The sequence below is a fragment of the Trichosurus vulpecula genome, chromosome 1 (genome assembly GCF_011100635.1).
Source record: "Trichosurus vulpecula isolate mTriVul1 chromosome 1, mTriVul1.pri, whole genome shotgun sequence".
NCBI classification, from domain to species: domain Eukaryota; kingdom Metazoa; phylum Chordata; class Mammalia; order Diprotodontia; family Phalangeridae; genus Trichosurus; species Trichosurus vulpecula.
The window spans coordinates 89,773,069-89,793,239 of NC_050573.1; the positions used below are offsets into that span (position 1 = coordinate 89,773,069).

Here is a 20,171-nt window from a genome sequence, read left to right on the forward strand (position 1 = left end):
TGTTTTGTACTGAGACACAGTGTCTCAATACAACCTAAGGTTATATTAGGAGGTTATCATATAGTACCTAATATAGCTATCTCTTCTTAGGCCTATGTCTCATCTCCACTACAATACTGTCAGCTCCATGAGGGCAGGGATTGTGTCTTGGACACCTTGGATTCTTGCCCCACCCTCCCCAACCCTAGTCCCCAGAGCATAGGGCCCAACACACAATGGGCACTTGAATCTTTTCTGATTCAACATTCATTTGTTTCCCCCCTGTCTTTTGCTGGGTGATCCCAAGTTGGAACAGAGTTGGACCTCAGGGATCTGGCAGTCCAAAGCCCTCGTTTTATAGATAAAGAAAAGATGACCCAAAGAGATTAGATGGCTTGTCGCTAACAAAAGGGACAGTCAAGATACCAACTGAGGTCATCTGACTCTAAATCCTTTCCAGTAATTATACCACAAGACACACCAAGGTGATATCCTCAAAATGGGAGGGAGAAAGAACACATTAGATGATGAAAATCTAATTTGAAAAAGATCTGAACATAGCTCAGTGACTTAGATGTGGGCGGGACCTTAGAAAGCATCTGCTCTAACCCCTTAATTTAACAGATGAGGAAAAGTAGGTCTAGAGAGATTAAGTAACTAATCCAAAGTCACACAGGTAGTGATCAAGAGTGACAAGATCTGAAACCACGACCCCTAACTCCAAAATCCCAGCATGCCTTTCCCAATACCACATTACCTTTGGATTTGGAATCAGAAAGACTCAGCATCATGAGTTCAAATCCAGCCTCAGACGCTTACTAGCTGTGTTACCCTAGGCCAGTCACTTAACCCTATTTGCCTCAGTTTCCCCATCTGTTAACCAAACTAGAGAAGGAAATGGCAAATCACTCCAATATCTCTGCCAAGAAAATCCCAAATGGGGTTATGAAGAGTCAGACACGCCTGAAACAACCGAACAACAAAAATAATAAACAAAATGAAACTTACTGTGAATGACTGTAATTTTGGTGCCCCTACAATGGGGTGCAAAAAATTACCTTCACCAGTACAAGATAAGGGAGATGCCACAAAAAGCATTTTGTGAAAGAAGGTCTCACCTTATTTAATTAAGGTCTTCAAATGAAGGCTGGATGGGTTTAGCTAAGGGTCGAGCCAGATGGCCTCTGAGGTCTCTTTCATCTTTAAGATTCTGTCATTATGACTCCAGGTTTTACTGATAACAATTTCAGTATGAATCAACAGTGTGATGTGGCAGCCAGAAAATACTAATGCAATCCCAGGCTTTATCAACAGACCAAAAGTGTAGACACTATGAAGTGTTCTCAGTGACAGACAAAGAAAGTTTTTCTTATTGGTGGCAGCCAATGAAGATTTATTAGGAGAGCCTGAAATGCTCCAGCGATGTAGATTCTACCATGCCACTAAATGCAGAGTCTGACAACCATCATGGTTTGAGAAGTCCTTCCTTATGTCTAAATCTCAGCCCCTCCCACTGTGAGCCCCCTTCCGCCCATCTAGCCTAATGCTGTCCAATGCAGCAGCAGGGGTGTGGGTCCCTAGACACTCTCCTTCTCTTGGGCCCCTCAGACTCACCGCCCCAGGCCAGCCACGCAGTGGACAGCAACACAACTGCCAGGGTCTTCAAAAAATTTGGTTTTCAGCAGGTTGAGCCAGTCTTCCACGATCTTGCCAGGAGGGGGAGCTCCATCATCAAAAGGCCAATCCTGGGTTGGGGGGCCAGAGAAGAGGCACAATCAGTTCAGAAATTTAAGAGTACTTGGCTAGCCCAAATGGGGGAATGGGAGCAACCTCTGGGGGTCCATCTCATAACCTTCAGCTGGTTATACTCCATGCTCAGAAGCGGGCATATGTTGCCTCCTGCAGTCAACAGAATTGAAGAACCTGGTGTGCAAGGCTAGAATAGCTAAGCATCTCAGGGTAAGAAGAGCCATCTACTCTAATTGGCACCTGAGAAGGAATCCCCCTTAGAGCGTCAATAACAAGGAGTCATCTAGCCTCGACACCCCAAGAGAAGGAATTCACAACACGTGACTTAAAAAAACAAAACACACACACCAGACCAGAGTCAGGAGGCCAGGATTCAAAGCCATCTCTCCTACTTAGTAAGTCCTTTTAACTCAGCTAAGTCTGTTTTCTTAATTGTGAAAGGACAGCGATGATACTTAAACTACTGAACTCACAGGGTTATTGTGAGAAAAAATCTTGGTAAATTTTGTCTGTAGAAGATCTGAAGACTTTGGTGAACTGTGGTTCAATATAAGTCGAGAGAGTGACATGATGACTGAAAAAGCTAACGCTTGGGATCCATTAACAGACGTGTCTTCTACTCCTCTCCTCATTCCTTTGCAGAGGCGAGAAGCCTAAGAGTGTGGAACACTGCATATACTTTCAGTCTTTTTAGATTTTGGTTTGGTTTGGTTTGGCTGGCTGGTTGCCTGGTTTTACTGACTTTTTTCTCTTCTTCCTGGTACCCAAGTAGTGTAGTAAACACAGCTGGGCCTAGAGTCAAGAAGACTTGAGTTCAAATCTGGCCTCAGACACTTACTAGCTGTGTGATCCTGGGCGAGTCACTTAACCTCTTTTTTTTTTTACAAATGAGGAAATTGAGACCCAGAAAGGTTAAGTGACTTACCTTGAGTCACACAGCTAGTAAGAATCTGAGGCTGAATTTGAACTCAGATTCTCTTGACTCCAGGTCAAGCACTATCTCCACTGTACCACCTAGCTGGCTTCATTCTAGGGCTAGAAGGATCACTGAGATCATACAGTCGTCATTTCATAGATAAGGAACTTAAGGGTGGGGGGTGGCAAGCAAAGAGGAGAGAAAGGGGTTATGGATCACAGATAGTAGACTCAAACTGCCACTTTGCCCAACGTCTCCTAGAGCAGAGTCAAGGTTCCAAGTCAGGATTCAAACACTGGTCCCTCGGACTCCAAATCAAGTGTCCTCTCCACATACCCACTGTTCTTCCCACATGTTTAAATCAGCCTCCTTGTAATTCTTCTCCCATTCCTCCTCTGTCCTCTGGGGCCAATCAGAATCAGTCTAATCCCTGTGTCCCCATGAGAGCCCTTTAAATACTATTTTCAAGAACAACAATTCACATTTTTAAAGAGCAAGACAGTTTACAAAAGACTTTCCTCGTGGCAATCCTGTGATATGGGGTAGCATGAGTATCATTAACCTCACTTTACATACCAAGAATCAGAGGCTGAGAGAGGGACACATGGTTAATAAGTGAGTGGTGGAGCCATGACTGCAGCCCAAGTAGGTTCTCCGGCTCCCATGCAAGTACCCAGCTATCAGGTCCCCCAAATCTTCTCTTCTCCAGGTAAACACCTGGAGTTACCTTAAGGGATAATCCTCTGGATTTGTTTCTTTAATCAATCAACATTTATTAAGCACCTACACCATGTGCCAGGCACTGTTCTAAGTTCTGGGGACGCAAAAAGAGGCAAAAGAAAGTCCCTGCCCTCAAGGAGCTCACAATCGAATAGGAAAGACAAACAAATATATACAAAGCAAGCTATACGAAGGGTAACTAGGAAATAATTAACAGAGAAGAGGCATTAGAATTAAGAAAAGTTGGGGAAGGCTTTCTGTAGAAGGTAGAATTTTAGCTGGGACTTCAAGAAGACTTCCTGAAGTCTAATTCACATCCATCTTGCTGAAAAATGAGATTACCATCACCTCAAAAAAACTGGAATAATTCAGCCTAACAAACAGGGAATGCTCAGTTAAAAAAAAAAAAGACATCCTCCTTACAGAGATCCTTGGACCAGCTGAGCCCTAATGTACTTTCTAACGCTGACATTTCAGTCCACTCAATTCAATTCAAGAAATGTTATTATTAAACAAATACTATGAGCAGGACCCTGTGCTAGACTCTGGGGCTACATAGAAAAAAAATGACAGACCTTATGCTCAAAGAGCTGACAGTTAATAGGAAAATTCAACCTGTATGCAAAAATAAGTTATGGTACAAGTTATAATATGATGGAGATAAAGGAGAGGTCCAGGCAAATCATACCTTTCCCCCAGACCAGACGAGGAGGCAGGGCTGTCCGGGAAGGCTTCTAAGAGGAGGTATTGAGTCACACACTCTCTTATCTGGAAAGGGCCTCAGAGTCCACTTGTCTAATCTGTACCTGACAGAAAAACCTTCTCTAGCATACCTGTAAACAAGTAGTCATCTAATCTGCTGAGGAGGGGGGATTTCAATAGCGATGGGCCTCCTGGTGATGGAGAACCCCTAACCTTCCAGAGTGACCCATAATTGCTAAGAAGTGTTGGCATGAAGCCCAAATCTTCCACTTTACAATGTCTACCCATCACTATATGGTTCTGCCTTAAAGGGCCAAGTAGAGTATGTCTAACCCCTCCTCCATACACATCCCAGTCTTCCCCAGGACAGTCCCTCACAAAAATGATGAGGGCTATCCTGTCCCCTTTAAGTCTTTTCTCCGACAGGTTCAATATCCTCAGCTTATTCAGCCAATCTTCACATCACATGAGTTGCAAAGCTTTCATACTACCCTAGCCATCACCCTCTGGGCACTCTCCAGATTCATCGATGTCCTTCCTGAAATGTGGTCTCGAGAACTGAACGCAGTCCTCTCAGAGGTACCTGACCAAGTCAGACTATAATGAGACCATCATCTGCCTTCTCTTCTGGACTCTCTACCTCTGCAATGCAGCCTATGATCCCAAAGTCTGGGGGCAGCTATAGCACGCTGCTGACTCATACCCAGACTCCTCAGATCTTTTTCAGAACATTTTTATGTAGCCACATTCCCTCTCCCCAACTTGCATTTGTGATGCTGACTTTTTTTTTAATCCAAGCAAAAGACTTTACATTTATCCCTGTTAAAATTCATCTTAACAGTCTGGCCCAATGTTCCAGCCTATAAAGATTTTTTGGCTCTAAATTCCATCAGGGAGAGTAGTAGCTACTGCTCCTAGCTTTCTATCACCTACAGATTTGTTAAGCTGGCAGACTTGAACCAAGTCAAGGACAAGTCAGTGGCACTGGCTATCAGGATGCTTACAGATTGGCTGAAAATGAGCATAGGATTGTAGCAATGACCAATGAGCCAGTGAGCCTCAGGTAAGCAAATCTTAAGCTTCGTAGGTATTCTCGTCCTTCCACAGAAGACACCAATTTGTCTAAGGGCTATGAGAGAGAGGGATTCAAGACCCGACCACCTAGCTGCCCTTAACAATACAGAATAATAATAACAGCAATTAACTCTTATTAGGCACCTACTATGTGCCAGGCACTGTGCTAAACTGGGGATATGAAAAGAGGCAGACGACAGCCCCTGCCCTCAAGGAGCTCAAAATCTAAAGCAGGTAGACAATATCCAAACAATTATACACAAAACAAGCTACATCGAGGATAAGCAGGAAATAATTAACGGAGGGGAGGCATTAGAATTAAGAGGGTTTGGAAAGGCTTCCTATAGAAGATGGTATTTTAGTTGGCACTTGAAGGAAGCCAGTAAGGGGAGATGAGGAAGGAGAGCTTTCTAGACATGAACGAAAGTCAGAGAAAATGCCCAGAGTTGGGAGATGTGCAGTGCATAGGAATCGCCCGATCCTACTTCCAATTTGGCCAGCAACCCGGTGAGAGGACTCTGTGGCAGATTCTCCTGCTTCCCCTGGGAGGGAAACAGTCACCCTCTCTTACCAGGGACCAGAAGAAGGACCCAGGAACATAAAACACCTTCCTGTTCTTGTTGATTAAGCTTCAGCACACTTGATTGAGACTCTAGGGATCTAAGGCCTAAGTACCTCCCCATCCTCCTCCTCCCTGGGGTTAGAGAAAGCCAAGGAAACAGCTCTCTACCTGCCCAGAGACAGCCCAGGGGATATCCAGGACTAACTTCAACCAGTCTAATTCAGCTGACCGAGGGCTGACAAGCCCCACAGAAACAAAGCTCCAGTTATCTCTAACCTACCTGTCCTTCGAGGTCCCACCCTATCCAATCTCTTCTAGGAAGCCTTCCTGGACTAGCCATTCTTTGAATGCCCCTAACCATTTAAACCACACAACAGAAATAACAACAGACATCTAGCAATCTACACCCATTGGCCAAAATGTTTTCACATCTCTGGGTGGTCAGCAGGGTGTTATCCCCATTGTACAGATAGGAAACTAAGGTTCCAAGCCTTAACTAGAACCCAAGTCTGTTGATAAGCATTCCATGCATCATGCTGTATACACATACAAACAAGAAACACACATTCAGTAACAAGACACTCACAGGCACAAAATTCATACACGAGAATGAAGATACACGCTCATATATACCTGAATATGAGTTTAAATGCACACATACCCCTGAAACACCCACAGGTTTCAACTCAACCCATAGGTACACACGCATACACACACATATACACACACACATACACAGACTCACATGAAATGTATATAGCGGTGAGTGTGTACACACCACCACCATATAGCCCTCCTTCCATCTCTTACTTTGCCCTAAAGTTTCTGCTAACCTGATACAGCTCAGTCAATCAGTCAACAAATAATCATTAAGAACCAGGCACTATGTGCCTGGCACTGTGCAAAGAGCTGGGGATACAAAAAAAGGTAAAAGACAGTCTCTCCCCTCAAAGAGTTCACAGTCTAAGAGGGGAGACCACAAGAAAACAAATATCTATCAAAAAGCTATACATAGGACAAACTGGACATAATCAATAGAGGCAAGGCACCAAAATGAAGAGGGTTTGGGAAAGGCTTCCTGTATAAGATGGTATTTTATCTGTAACTTAAAAGAAGCCAGGGAGGTCAGAAATCAGAGGGAAGGAGGGAAAGGGGTCCAGGTATGGGGGACAGCCAGAGAAAATGCCCAGAGGCAAGAGATGGAGTGCCGTGTTCTTAGAAGAGCCGGAAAGCCAGGGTCACTAGTACATGGTAAAGTGTGACTTACCATGACTGGAATGGCAGCAGGGGGCTAGGTTAGGGAGGGTTCTAAATGCCAAAAAGATCATTTTGTATTTGATCCTAGAATGGATAGGAAGCCACTCAAGTTTATTGAATAGGAGGGCACAGAGCCCCAAACCAAACTACAAATGGTGAATAGTGGCTGCCTCCTCCTACCCCTCAGCCCAGTGGAGAGAGCCCTGGGGGTGAGGACCAGCTCTGCAGATGTCTTACTGTATCACTGTGGGCAAGCACTGTTTGTTACCTAGCCCTTGATTTATTCCTCTCTAAAATCAGGGGGCTGCATTAAATGATCTCTAGGTTCCCTCCCAACCCTAACATTCCATGTTCCAAAGTCCCCTGCAGCTCAACATTCCAAGTTCTAAGAGATGCCAAATTCTTTACCCCTACTCCCAAGCCCACCCATCCTATCCTCAGTCTCCCTTCCCCCAGCGGATCAGATAAATGGCCAAAGTCCAGTGGCCCTCACTTACCATGACAGTGATACCATCCTTCTCCAACGGCGTCTTGTCATAGGTTACCTCGCATACCCGAACCACGGTGGTGGCCCCGTACTTCTTTAGATCCTGCAAGAGGAGAAGAGGAAAGTCACTGAACAAAGGGGACCAAAAATCCAGCTCCCAGACTTCAGCCCAGGCAATCCTCCAGCCATAGAGAGCTAATTCCAACAGAGGGACTTAGTTTCCACTTAGGCTGAAGGCTCCCTGGAAAATAGGGAAGAAATAATAGTAACAAATAATATCTGGCAGATTACAGCACTTTATTCACAAAATCTCTCATAAGGTGGGGTGGGTGAAAGGCAGCTAGGTGGTGCTGGGGCTAAAGTGCTAGGCCTGGAGTCAGAAAGATTCTTCTTGATTTCAAACACAGCCTCAGACACTTATTAACTAGAGGACCCTGGGCAAGTCACTTAACCCTGTTTGCCTCAGTTTTCTCATCAGTAAAATAAGCTGGAGAAGGAAACGGCAAACCACTCAACTATCTTTGCCAAGAAAACCCTAAATGGGGTCATGAAGAGTCAGACATGACTGAAAAACAAACAACCCACATTATGTTATCTCATTTAATCCTCAGAATGACTCTATGCTATCGATGCTATCATCATCTCCATCTTAGAGGAAACTAAGGCTGAGAGAGGGTGGCTTTCGCCCAAGGTCACACAGCTAAGTAAGTGTCTGAGGCAGGATCCAAACTCAGGTCTTCCTGACTCCACTTCCTCTACCCCCTGTACCACCTAGTACTGCCTCTAAGAAGATAATAAATAATCCCAGACTCTGGCCCAAGATTCTCAGAAGGTTCTAATGACTGAGAAGTCTGCCCCCAGAACCCTAGAAGGGAAGGTTCCAACAGGTGCCACCAGGCATAAGGAACTCTACACTCAAATCTATGTCTGCTCACCCTTGAGATTAATAATAATCTCAAAGTCTGAAAACTAACCAACAGCTGAGGCTGAGACCCTGATCATCCTGACTACACACAGTGTGAGTCCTGCTCCTGGTCACAGCTCAAGCTGGAATCTCCCGGCCCCTTCAAAACAGAGGGCCAGAGGGTCACAAGACCTGGTCAAAGCATTCTAGATGGCTCAGGGCAGCCCCCCTCTGTCACTATGCAGCCAGAGCATCTGAGGTCTGGGCTGTATAGAAAAATGCAGATAGTTCTGTCCTTGAAGAATTTCAGGTGGAATAGAGATACTTAAGACAGGGACCTCTCAGGCACTATTAGGAAAGGCAGAGAATTTTCTGAAAGCTAGAGATTCTCCCCAGGGAAGTGCCTTTCCTCCTGTCCCTCCTCAGGGCCCCCAGACATGGGAGGCCAAAGAGCTGCTCGGGTAGAAAACCTGGCAGCAGGCGCTGCTGGCACTGGGCTGAGCCAGCCCCCGTGGCCCGCTGCCCAGGGCCTCAGGATTAGATACTCCAATGTATGCACAGATTCCTAGAGCATGAAGGGACCTCGGACACAGTTTAGCCTAAGCACCTAATTTTACAGATCAGATGACTGAAAACCTAGACAGAAGAGGTGACCGATCCAAGGTCACCCACCTCATCAGTGACAGACTCTAGATTAAAATTCCCAACTGCCAAGCCAAGGTTCTTAACATTCCCCAACACTGCACCCGAGCCTTCATCTCTATCTCCCTCCTGGGGCCTCATGCTTTTACTTCCCTTCCCAGGCAGACACGGGGGCCCAGGCCTGGGGGAGGATGCTGTGCTCAGCCCTATCTTTTGTTCCCCCCTCGACCCCACCAAGGACAAGCCTGGATGCTGGGAACACTGTGATCCCTGCCTGGTGCAGGGACAGGGGCAGTGGGAATGAGGGAAGCTGAGAGAAAACTTGAGAAGATGGGTAAGGATTTGTGGGGGAGGGGAAGTGCATCAGAGGATTTAGAGTTGGGAGGGACCTAAGAGACAGGACAAGACCACCCCCCCTTATCCTACAGATAAAAGAAAGCAAAGGGCCTCAGGAGCAATTATGTGTCAGAGGCAACACTAGAACCCAGGGCCTTCTGGCTTTGAGGCCAGCACTCTACCTACTGACACCCTGCCTCTGTACTACTACACGACGCTCTTTAAATAGCCCTTGTTAAAGGTTTCCAAAGCTGTTTCTTCACAACACCTCTGCTGGTACTCAGTATATGATTATCCCCATTTTACAGGTAACGACAGTAAGGCTCAGGGAATTCAAGTAAGATGCTCTGAATTGCAAAGCCAACACTTTCTTTTCCCTAATGTTTGTGCTCAGCACATATATAAATATAAAGTGCTTAACATATAGCAAGCACTATATATCTCCTTCCTCCTTCCCTCTTCCCTTCCTTTCCTACTTTTTCTTCCTCCCTTCCTTTCTTCCTTCCTCCCTTCCTCTCTCCCCTTCCCTCCTCTACCTTTTCCTTTCCTTTCTCCATCTCTCACTCCCTTCTTCCTCCCTCCTTCTCCTCCCTTCCCTCCCCTTTTCCCTCCTTCCCCCCTTCCTTTTTTCTTCCCTCCTTCCTTCATTCTTCCTCACCTCCCTCTCTTTTTTCTTACTTCCCCCTCTCCTTTCCTTCCTAAATAGCCCACAGTCCTATCTGTCCATGCCTCTTTCACGATCATCCTTCAACCCTGAAGCCTCATTAAGGCAGATGGGATACTACAGAGCCTCTCACAGAGAGGTGACTCAGTCTCAGCTCTCACTAACTTTCAGTGGGACCTTGCACCTGTGACTCCTGGCAAGGGTGGGGAAGGGGAAGGGGGTTGGTTACTTCTTGAAGCTGGGGAGTCCTGGTCGGGACTGACCCTAACCCTCTAAAAGAACAACCTGCTCCTGCCCCCCCCACCTGACACATATCCAGTAGGAAACTGTCTGGAGCCCAATTTCCCTACCCTTGAAGGGCAAGAGCAGCCATCTGAGTCAAATCTACCACAACCCTACACAAACTGCTCACAACAACCAGCTAGGAGGCACAGCGGAAAAGAGTATTGGGCCTAGACTCAGAAAGACTTCCTTGTACTCCCTAACTTATTGGATTAGAATTGTTATATAGGAAGAAAACAAGAATTTGTTTATTTAAATGCCTACTGTGTGCAAGGCACTGTGCTAGGCATGTTATAAATATTATCTTTTGATCCTCACAACAACCCTGGGAAGTAAATGCTGTTATTATCCCTTCTGATGACTGAGGTAAGTGAGGCAAAGAGAAGCAAAGTGACTTCTCCAGTGACACACAGCTAGGAAGTGTCATGGGTCTGGAGTGGAACTCATCGGCAAAGTGGACTCACTGAGAGGCAGTAATTTGCCTAAGGCTAAACAGCTAATAAACAGCAGAGCCAGGCTATGACCCTGTCCCTGGACTCCAGGTCCAGTAGTATTCTTTCCATTATGTCTTGTGGCCTCTCAAACCAGCCACCCCTGGGCAGAGAATCCTGGTTTTGCAGCGGGAATCCATTCCAGTTCCTCTGGTTTGGGGAACTCCAGCCAGGAAGGAGAGAGCGGAGAAAAGAAGAATAGAATGAAGTATGGCCTCTACTGGAATATCTCTAGTGACAGGGAGCTCACTGCCTACCTACTATTGGAATGCTCAGATTCTTAAAAATGTTTTTTCATGTTGAAAAACATTCATCCCTATAAATTCTACTCCCTAGAGTACGAGGTCTGTTCTTTGTGCAAGATTCTGACAAAGCCAACAGAACTCATGCTCTGAGGTATGTTCCCAGCTATAGGAATGAGCCACATTCTCTTTCACATCAAAGCCCTAGGGAGCCTTGACTTGGGAGACATCTGAGGAGTCAGAGCTCAGTCCTGAGCCAGGTTTAGGGTTCGGACTTTGGACAGAGGTTAAGGCTCTGCCTGAGACCAGAAATCACAGCTCAGGCAGTTAGTGGGATTAAGGCTGTGTCAAGGGCATTCCCCTAGGAGGATGCCCATTAGTCCAAAGTCAGCCCCACCCCAATCCCACCCTCTAATCTCGGTTGGCCTCCAGGTGGTGCCTTTGCTAGCTCCTCTGGCCAAAGATAAGAAAAGGCCAAATTCTTTTCCTGGACCTCTGGAAACAGTCTTCGTGTGTTGGGAAGGGGCTGTAATGACAGCACATGGCCCACTCAGAGGAAACCACCCCTCCTTACCCACCCCCAAGAATAAAAATAGCCAGATGCCCTAGTGAAATGCCATGGGCTATTTTGAGGGCCGTGGGGCTTCCCCAAAGGAATGCAGGGGCCTCAGTTCAAGAATAGGGGCAGCAGTAGGGAAAGAGGCATCTACTTCCCTTTCTTCTCAAAGCAAGGTCTGAAATGCAACACTGGCGGAATGGAGAAATTCCTGGGCTGGGGAAATCAGAAGACCTGGGTTCCAATTCTGTCCCTGCAGCTCCACTGATGGGCAACCTTGAGCAATGCACTCCCTCTCTCTGGGGGTCAGGGTCCTCTTCTAATTAATGAAATTAGACTAGATCATCCCTAAGGTGCAACAGAAGTTAGGTTAGGGGGAGTGGTGAATTTGGGGGCTTGAAGCCCCTTCGTGGCCAGATTTTAGGCTCAATCTCAGGCAAATGGGGGTTAGAGCTAAGTCTGGGGTGAGGGCTCTATCTCTTGCACCAAGGAAACAAAGCTCAACTCACCAGGTCACCCAGGGATCAAGCGTGCGGCCTTAGCCTCTTCGGCACCAAGTTCTAAGCAGAGACCACAATCTTTCATATGACTTGGCCAGAAACCAGAGGGGCTGTCTCAGGCTGGTGCCTCAGGGCAGGGGTGCCCACACCCAGTTCAAATACTCCCCCAGAGCTGCTATGAGGAAAAACTAGGAGGACTGGGAGTTAGAAGGCTTGGTTTCTAATGTTCTGTAACTGAAATCCCCTTGATCTCCAAGGCAGATTGGCTAGGTAAATATCTTAAAGCTGACTCACCTGCGTCCTCAGTCTCTCTTCTATAAAACAGATCTCCCGAGAATCCTATCTCCTTCCACTGGGGAATCTCAGAGTAGGAAAGTAGTTCACAGTACATCTGGCCCAACTCAAACCTGAAGAGTCATCACCTCCACGTATCCCTGATTCCACCTGAATATCTCCAGTGATGGGTAACTCACTACCACCAAGGGAGTCCTTACCTCACCCGCACAATTCTAACTGTTGCTATCTGCCTCTGAAGCGAAGCAGAACAAGGGGGAAGGGAATAAGAATTTAAGTGCCTACTATGTGCCTGACATTCTGCTAGGTGCTTTACAAATGTTATGTCACTCAATCTTCCATTGAGGAAATAGAGGCAAATCCAGCTTAAGTGACCTGTCCAGGATCACATAGTGTCTAAGACTGGCTTTGAACTTAGGCCTTCCTAACTCCAAGCCCAGTCCTCTATACAATGTGGTACCTAGTTGCCTCAAATCTAATCCTTAAACCACAGGGCAGTCCTTCAAATATCTGAACAACTGCCCTCCCAAATCCTGTATTCACACAGTTGACTTTTTTAATCAAAAAAAAAAAAATACTTTGCATTTAAACCGATTAAATTTTACTTTACTAGATTTAGACCATGGTTCTATAACCCAATGGGATCTCATCCAATCCTGACAGAGTACCCTGATTTAGCCCTCCTTCCTAGCTTCGGACAGGGAGAAGGAGGACTCTGTGGAACCCTATGTCGTTCTCATCTCCTTTATCCATACCTCTTTTTGCAATAGGCAGGAAACTATGGAAGAGGATGGCACCAAAAGCAAAACAGACACAGTTCCCAAAGCAAACCGTAGGCCAGACAGCAAGGAGCACGGACTGCAGACCAGAGCCCCCAAGCAGATTTTAGCCTGGTGAATTGGTCACCAGGAAGCGGAAGAGGGCTAGCTGAGGAGCTAACATGACAAGTTCTCCAGAAGAAAGCAGCCTCAAAAGCTGCAAGTTCTACGGACAATGAGAGATTCCATACGGTTTGCCGCAGGTTCCACGAACGCAGCTGAGCTTTGCTAACAGGGCCATGTCAGGTAATAGATCACAGGACTTGGAGCATCAAGGGACTTTAGAAGATCACACACCTAGAGCTGGGAGGAACCTCAAAAGTAGTTAGTCCAACTCCCTTATTTAAAGAAAATGCAATTAAAAAGGGGGGAGAGGGAAAGAGCACTTGCCTACGATCACATAATAAGTAGTACAGTCAGAATCTGAACCCAAGTTTTCTGACTGCCACCACAGTGCTCTTCCTAAAAGTTGGTGGCAGTTGGTAGGTCTTCAAACCTCCACCGGATTTTGCCCATGGGAAAATGTAGCAGAATGCTGGACAAAGCACCAGGCACTGCCAACAGCCAAGGGAGTCTGCAAACACTACTGTTCTCTGCAAAGAGCAGCTACAGCCACCAGCTAAAGACACTGTGTCCTGGGGTAAAGGGAAGAAAACATGTGGGGCTCCTTTTCAGTCATATAACCCACGTGGCCAGTGTAACCCTGTGGGGACATTTGTCCATGGCAGCATGCCAAGTCAGTGACAGAGTTGGGACTGAAAGCCAGGTCTCCCTATTGCAGTGTCCACAGCTCTTTCCTCTGGGCCACAGGGATGTGAGCAATTATCCCTCCATACTTTAAGGCTCTGTGATTTCACTGGTGTGAGTAGAACTGCCACTGGTGGAAATCACAGCCTCCTGATGCTACAGGATACAGTTCTGGTTTCCTCAGTTCCATCATCACCTGGTGGCCAAGTGTCCGATAACGGACCTCTCCAAACTTAGCCTTTCCGAGTTGCAAAGACCCAGGGTTACCTCCATGTCACAATGAGATGTCAAGAAAGGACTAGTGGGGAGGTGAAGGATTATTAAGACTAAAACCCCCAGAATTCCACCTTATAAGAGCTCAACGAGGCCTCAGCAATCCCCTCATCCACCCTCTTCATTTTATGGACGAGCACACTTGAGAGGTGAAGTGTTTCACCCCAAGGACACAGAATTTAAAATGGCAGAGCTCATATCTGAACCAAGGCCTCTAGATGCTCACCCTCTCCCCACTGCCCCCATATGTCCCAGCCCACTGAAGGGATTTACCTCAATGAAGGTGTTCAAGGTGGCATTGGTGGGATTGTGAGTTATGAGGAACCGCATGTTCTTGTAGCAGACCTCAACAGGGGCTGGCCGGTTCATCCGAGCCATGGTGTGGCCTCTTGTGGCAGCAGGAAGGTAAGAAAGGGGCCAGGGAGGGGGGAAGACCAGAGGAGCAATCAGGGATGGGGAGGTACAAAGGGACCAGGGCGCCCGTCAGATCCCTACCTCCACCAAAAAAAAAATTAAAATAAAATAAAACACCCAGATGAGAAAAATAGAGCCCTGTGCTTTTTGAGGGTGGGGGGAAAAGAAGAGTTAAAAAGCAACACCCCTCAAAACCAACACAAATGTTGTGCAAATGTTATCGGCTTCTGGGAACGTGTTACGGTTGTCACAAGGGTTCTAGTCTGTTAAAAAGAAAAACAAAAGCAAAAAAAAATCACCAAAAAGCCTGACTCTTAAAAAAAAAAATACACCCCTCCCCCCACCCCCAAAAAAGCCCTCCTATACACGTAACAACCAGGCCAAGACTCCAGAACTTGAAGCCAAATACTTAGATGGGGTAGGATGGGGAGAAGAGGGCCCCAAGGACAAAGACCATAGATCCTGCTGTTCTGTGAGCCCCCGTCTGGGCAGTGGGATGCAGCTGTACACAGCCCAGTCCGTCCAGCAGCAGAAAGATGCTCAAGGAGCCACTTCAGCCTTCCCTCTTCCACTCTTGGGGTGGGCAACCAAAAGAACAGAGGGATCCAAGTTTAAAAAAAAAAAAGAAAAAGAAAAAAGAAAAAAAACCCAAGGAACAGAAGCAACGTAAAACTGAACTCGACTGGGGAGAGAAGGCCTCTGTAGATACTGAAAAGTTCGGGGCAGTGACGGCGTCCTGGGTCACGTTACCCCATCGGGGTACGGGGAGTCCTTGGGAGCAGCAGGGGGCTCAGGCAGCAGGGACAGCCACGGGCGGACGCCGGGCGTTGGGAGCCATTCGCAGGAGCCTTGAATGGTGACAGCTGGGCGCAGGCGCCTCCTCACCGGCGGGCGCGATGTTGCGCGTGGCAGTATTCAAAGCTGCTCCCCACAGGCGTCTCCATAAATTCTGGGCTGTTCAAAAGCCAGCAACTTCTGGGAAGAGAGGGAAAAATAATTTTTTAAAATCCATTATTCTGACTCCACCTTGCCATCACTCCTACTATGAGATAACTAACCTGTGTAGGTGACCACATGGGCTCCACACTGTGTCTACTGCAGCAGGGATGGTGGGGCACTGAACCAACCCCACTCTCCTGTCAGGGAGTGTCCTAATGCCCTCAAGTATGGAACTTTGAGGTAGCTGCTAGGATTAGGACTCAGACAGTGACTAGAATGAGGACTCAGCAAACAGTTAACTGACTCATGGAGGGATCAAACTGGCAACCCTGGCTTCAATACCACCATGTTTGACCCACTGAGTAACATGGCCAAGGTGCACTCTTTTGGCGTATTAGAGCCACAGAATGTCAGGGAACTAGAGGGAATGTCAGAACAGAACTGAAGATGTCAGAGCTAAAGAGTCAAGAGAACTGGGTTCTAGTTCCAGGCTCTCCTACTACAAACACGCCACATGTCCTCTTTTGTCATTTAGTTGTTTCAGTCTTCATGACCCCACTTGGAGTTTTCTTGGCAGAGATACCCAAATGGTTTGCCATTTCCTTCTCCAGCTCATTTTACAGATGAAGAAACTGAGACAGAGCTAAATGATTTGCCCAGGGTCACAGAGCTAGTTTCTGAGGCCACATTTGAACTCAGGTCTTCCTAACTCCAAGCCCAGCAATGTGCCACATAGCTGCCCACATGTCCACTCAGGGCCTCGGTTTGTCCACCTGTGAAATGAGGCTAATGAGAGACTGGTACAATGAGAAAGCCCATGACCTTGATCTCAAAGGACCTGGTTTCCAAACCTGACTCTGTACCTTATCACCTGGGTGACCGTGGCAAAGTCTCTTTACCTTCTCTAGGTCTCTGTTTCTTCATGTATAAATGAAGGAGACTGGACCAGATGCTCTCCAAGGTCATTTCCAGTTTTAGCTCCTAGGATCCTATGATCCCTGCTCACCCTACCTCCCTCCTTACCTCACAGGGATCTCTAGTAAAGAGCCAATGAGATAGTGGTGTTTTGGAACATACTGCTGTTGGCAGTTGTCTCTGCCTCATTCTGACCAGGGAGCAGTGATACTTCCACCACCATGAGGAAGGAGGTCATGGGGTGACCTATGCCCTGCAGTCACACAGACCAGGAGGGCCCTAGCTAGGGTTTCTTAGCCACACTTTCCGGTGTTACAGAGTTGGCTGACCCAGGAAGGTCAGCGTAGAACAGCCAAGAAGGAAGGATATGACGCCGTGGGGCAGCTGTCAGAAACACCTTCCCACATCCCCCGCCCTCCCCCCAACCAAAAAGATAAGGGGGAGGCTATTGCCAGATTCTCCCAGCTCTGGCCTACCGCCCAACTTGGGGCTCATAGATCCCCAGAGATGGAAGGCATCTTAGTGTCAAGGGTCCCCACACCCACACAGGCGCTGGGGAAATTCCCCTCACCTCTTCCCAGGCCAGCAACACCCCAGCCTCCCCTTCTGAGCTGAGAAAAGAGAAACAGTAGTTGTGGGCAAGGAGACAGCTGCGGGGACCTGAAGTGTATGTGTGTATGTATATGTGTATGTGTGTGTGTGTGTGTGTGTGTGTGTGTGTGTGTGTGTATGTTCTCTGTGTGTATGTGTGTGTGCAGGGGAATGAAAGGGAGCTTGTATATACATGGGCATGTCTGTTTTGTCTCCTGGACATATTTTTTACATGGGGCAGGGGGAACACCATATGTACATAGCTGACTGTATGAAGAGTGCTTCTGTTTGTTGTGTGCCTATGTGTGTATACACACGTATGAGTTTGTGCATAGCATATCAGTGTCTGTCTTCCTTTGCTTATATGCACCAGAGAGACAATACGAGGATAACTATGTGTGTGGCTAGGTGTGCAGCTGCGTGTTGAGGGGGGTATCAGATGTGTATCTGTATGTGTGTGCCTACACATTTGTAAATGTGGGTGCTGGTGTCTATGTTTAGAGGTCTATACGTATACAAGCACATGCAGAGATAGGTGGGCATGAGTACGCTGTGTCTATCCTATGTGGACAGAGTTATTCAGATGCTGTCTCCTCCATTAGACTGGGAGTTCCTCAAGAGCGTGAAATGCAGTGTTGTTCTCCTTGTACCCCCAATGCTTGACTACACTTCCTGGCACACAGTGGGCACTTTATAAATGCTTATTGATAGTGAGTATGAACAAGCAGGTAACCAACTCAGTGGGAGGGAAAGTGTGGATATATGCATGTATGTGCATGGATTTGTGTCTGAAATGGCAAGTATGAGGGCATACATGTGTGCGTGCGTGTGTGTGTGTGTGTGTGTGTGTGTGTGTGTGTGTGTGTGTGAGAGAGAGAGAGAGAGTGTGAGTGTGCGTGTGTGTGAGAGAGAGTATGTGTGTGTGTAAGAGGAAATGCCAGTCACTCCTGGTTAGCCCACACATCTTTGTCTCAACCCTGTTGCCTCCCCTGCTAAAAGGCAAAAAAGAAGAGAGAAAGGCAGGAACCCAGGGCTTCATGGGTCTTCTTCAGGAGGGACTTCCAAGCCCAAGCCCAACTCCCCCAACAAAGCCTGAGCAACAGAAACTTGCTGCTCCTCAGGAAAGGGAGGCCAGGTAGGGACCCGGCCCTGATGCCTGGGCCCAGGGAGACTACTCCTCTCCAAGCAAGGGGCGTGAAAAGGGGGCTCACTGATTGGCAGGAAAAAGCTGGCAAAGGAAAAGAGGCCCTTATTAGAAATTAGAAGTCCTAATTCCCAACTCTTAGACACATCAAACATTCATGTAAGCTTCTTTCTGTCCTTGTAGCCCCACTGTCCAGCACAGTGCTTGGCACCTAGCAGGCTCTTAATAAAGGTTTGTTCCACAGCACTCCTGAAACAGCCAGATCATGCAGTGGGCCTGGAGTCAGGAATACGAAAGTCAGATTCAGCCTCAGAAACATATTAGCTGCATGACCCTGGATAAGTCACCTAACCCTGTTTGCCTCAGTTTCCTCATCTGTAAAATGAGCTGAAGAAGGAAATGAGAAACCACTCTAGCATCTTTGCCAAGAAAACCCCAGATGGAGTCACGACAAGTCAGGCACAACTGAAAAAACTGAACAACAACAAAAACAACAAAGTGCACTCCCAGAATTATATGAAACAGTATGGTATGGAAAGAACATATGACTGGGAACCTAGGAAACCTAGGTTCAAGCCTCTTCCTTGCTAATGATTCTATATGACTTTGGGCACGTCCCTTCCTCTCTGGGGTCTCAATATATTTTTCTATAAAAGAAGAGGCCTGAACTAGCTGAATGAATAAATGAATGAAAAAGCATTTATTTAATGCTGACTATGTGCCAAGCACTGTGCTGAGTGCCAGGGATATAAATGCAAAAGCAAGGACAGTTCCTGCCTTCAAGGAAACTACATTCCAATGTCAGAAGCACATAGAGATAATAACAGCTCATGCACAGAGAACTCTTTAAGGTTTGCAAAACTCTTTACATAAGTTATCTAATTAAAGCCTCACAACAGCCCCATGAGGTAGGTTACCGATGAGAAAACTGAGGCTCAGAGAAGTTCCATGGCTTGCCCAGGGTTACCCAGCTAGAGAATGTCTGAGACAGAATTCAGAGTGCTTTCCTGCTTCCACGTGCAGGGCCATCCACTGTGCTACCTGCAAGTGATGGCCATGGAAGAACTCTTTGGTCCAAAAAGGTACTGGGAAGATTGATTACTGAAGTCTAAAGGAGGAGGAGACTGACTCGTCCCATCCAAGAACAGTGATTGTGGTCCATGATTCCAGAACTGGAGAGCTAGGGGAAGTGAAGAAAAGGGTACAAATGAGGAAGTAAGGTAATTGACTAAAAGGCTAAAAAGGAGAGTGATGAAGCATGACTGGGGCTTTCCTGGAACAACAAGTGGGACAGTAAGCAGCAACAATCAGGAGTGGGGGAACCCCTGGGGTGGAAGTTCCTCCAGGGCACACATCTCTACCTACTCTGACAGTCTATGACTATCTACTTTCTCCCATGTATCTCCACTTACCACTGAACTTTTGAGTTTGAAAGGACCTTAAAGCTAGAGCTGCATATCAACCTTCCATTTTACCCATGAGAAACCTAGGCCTGGAAGAGGTCAAATGGCAACCTACAGTCACTGACCAATAAACAGCAATATCTGAACCCAGGTCTTTGGATTCTAAAGTCCAGAGTTCCTTCACTACTCCACACTTCCCATAAGCCACCTTTAAGAGCAGTGTTTCAAAGTTCTAAACCTGGCGTCTGCAGACTCCCCAAAAGTTACAAGAAACTTGTCAACAGAATAAGGGGATTATCTGGCAAAGCAACTATATTATCTTATGAAATGATCCACAAACTCCAAACTGATCTCAATCACTGAAGTTACAAAATTCTGTGTGTACTCTTGGCAGAAGAAAACCTAATTAATCTCTTTAATCTATTTCATACATACACATGGTAAGCTCTTAAAAAACTGATCTCTTTATTTGATGAAGGTGTATGGAAAGATTTGCTGAAAAGCCAGAAAGTACAGAAGCTGAAAATGGCTTGGGAAGCCCTGCCTCACAATAACAGAATTTTAGAACTA

At 46.7% G+C, this 20,171-nt stretch overlaps 1 protein-coding gene across 2 annotated transcripts in view; it reads right to left on the reverse strand.

The window, feature by feature from the left end:
• Positions 1-20,171, reverse strand: part of PTP4A3 (protein tyrosine phosphatase 4A3) — a 49,967-nt gene that overhangs the window by 12,092 nt on the left and 17,704 nt on the right. For both annotated transcript variants that reach the window (XM_036765709.1, XM_036765707.1), the window contains exons 2-4: positions 14,469-15,584; positions 7,457-7,549; positions 1,594-1,724 (exon numbers count right to left, since the gene is read on the reverse strand). In XM_036765709.1, coding sequence (XP_036621604.1) covers positions 1,594-1,724; positions 7,457-7,549; positions 14,469-14,573 — 329 coding nt within the window. In that variant the 5' untranslated portion in view covers positions 14,574-15,584. The remainder of the gene's footprint in view (positions 1-1,593; positions 1,725-7,456; positions 7,550-14,468; positions 15,585-20,171) is intronic.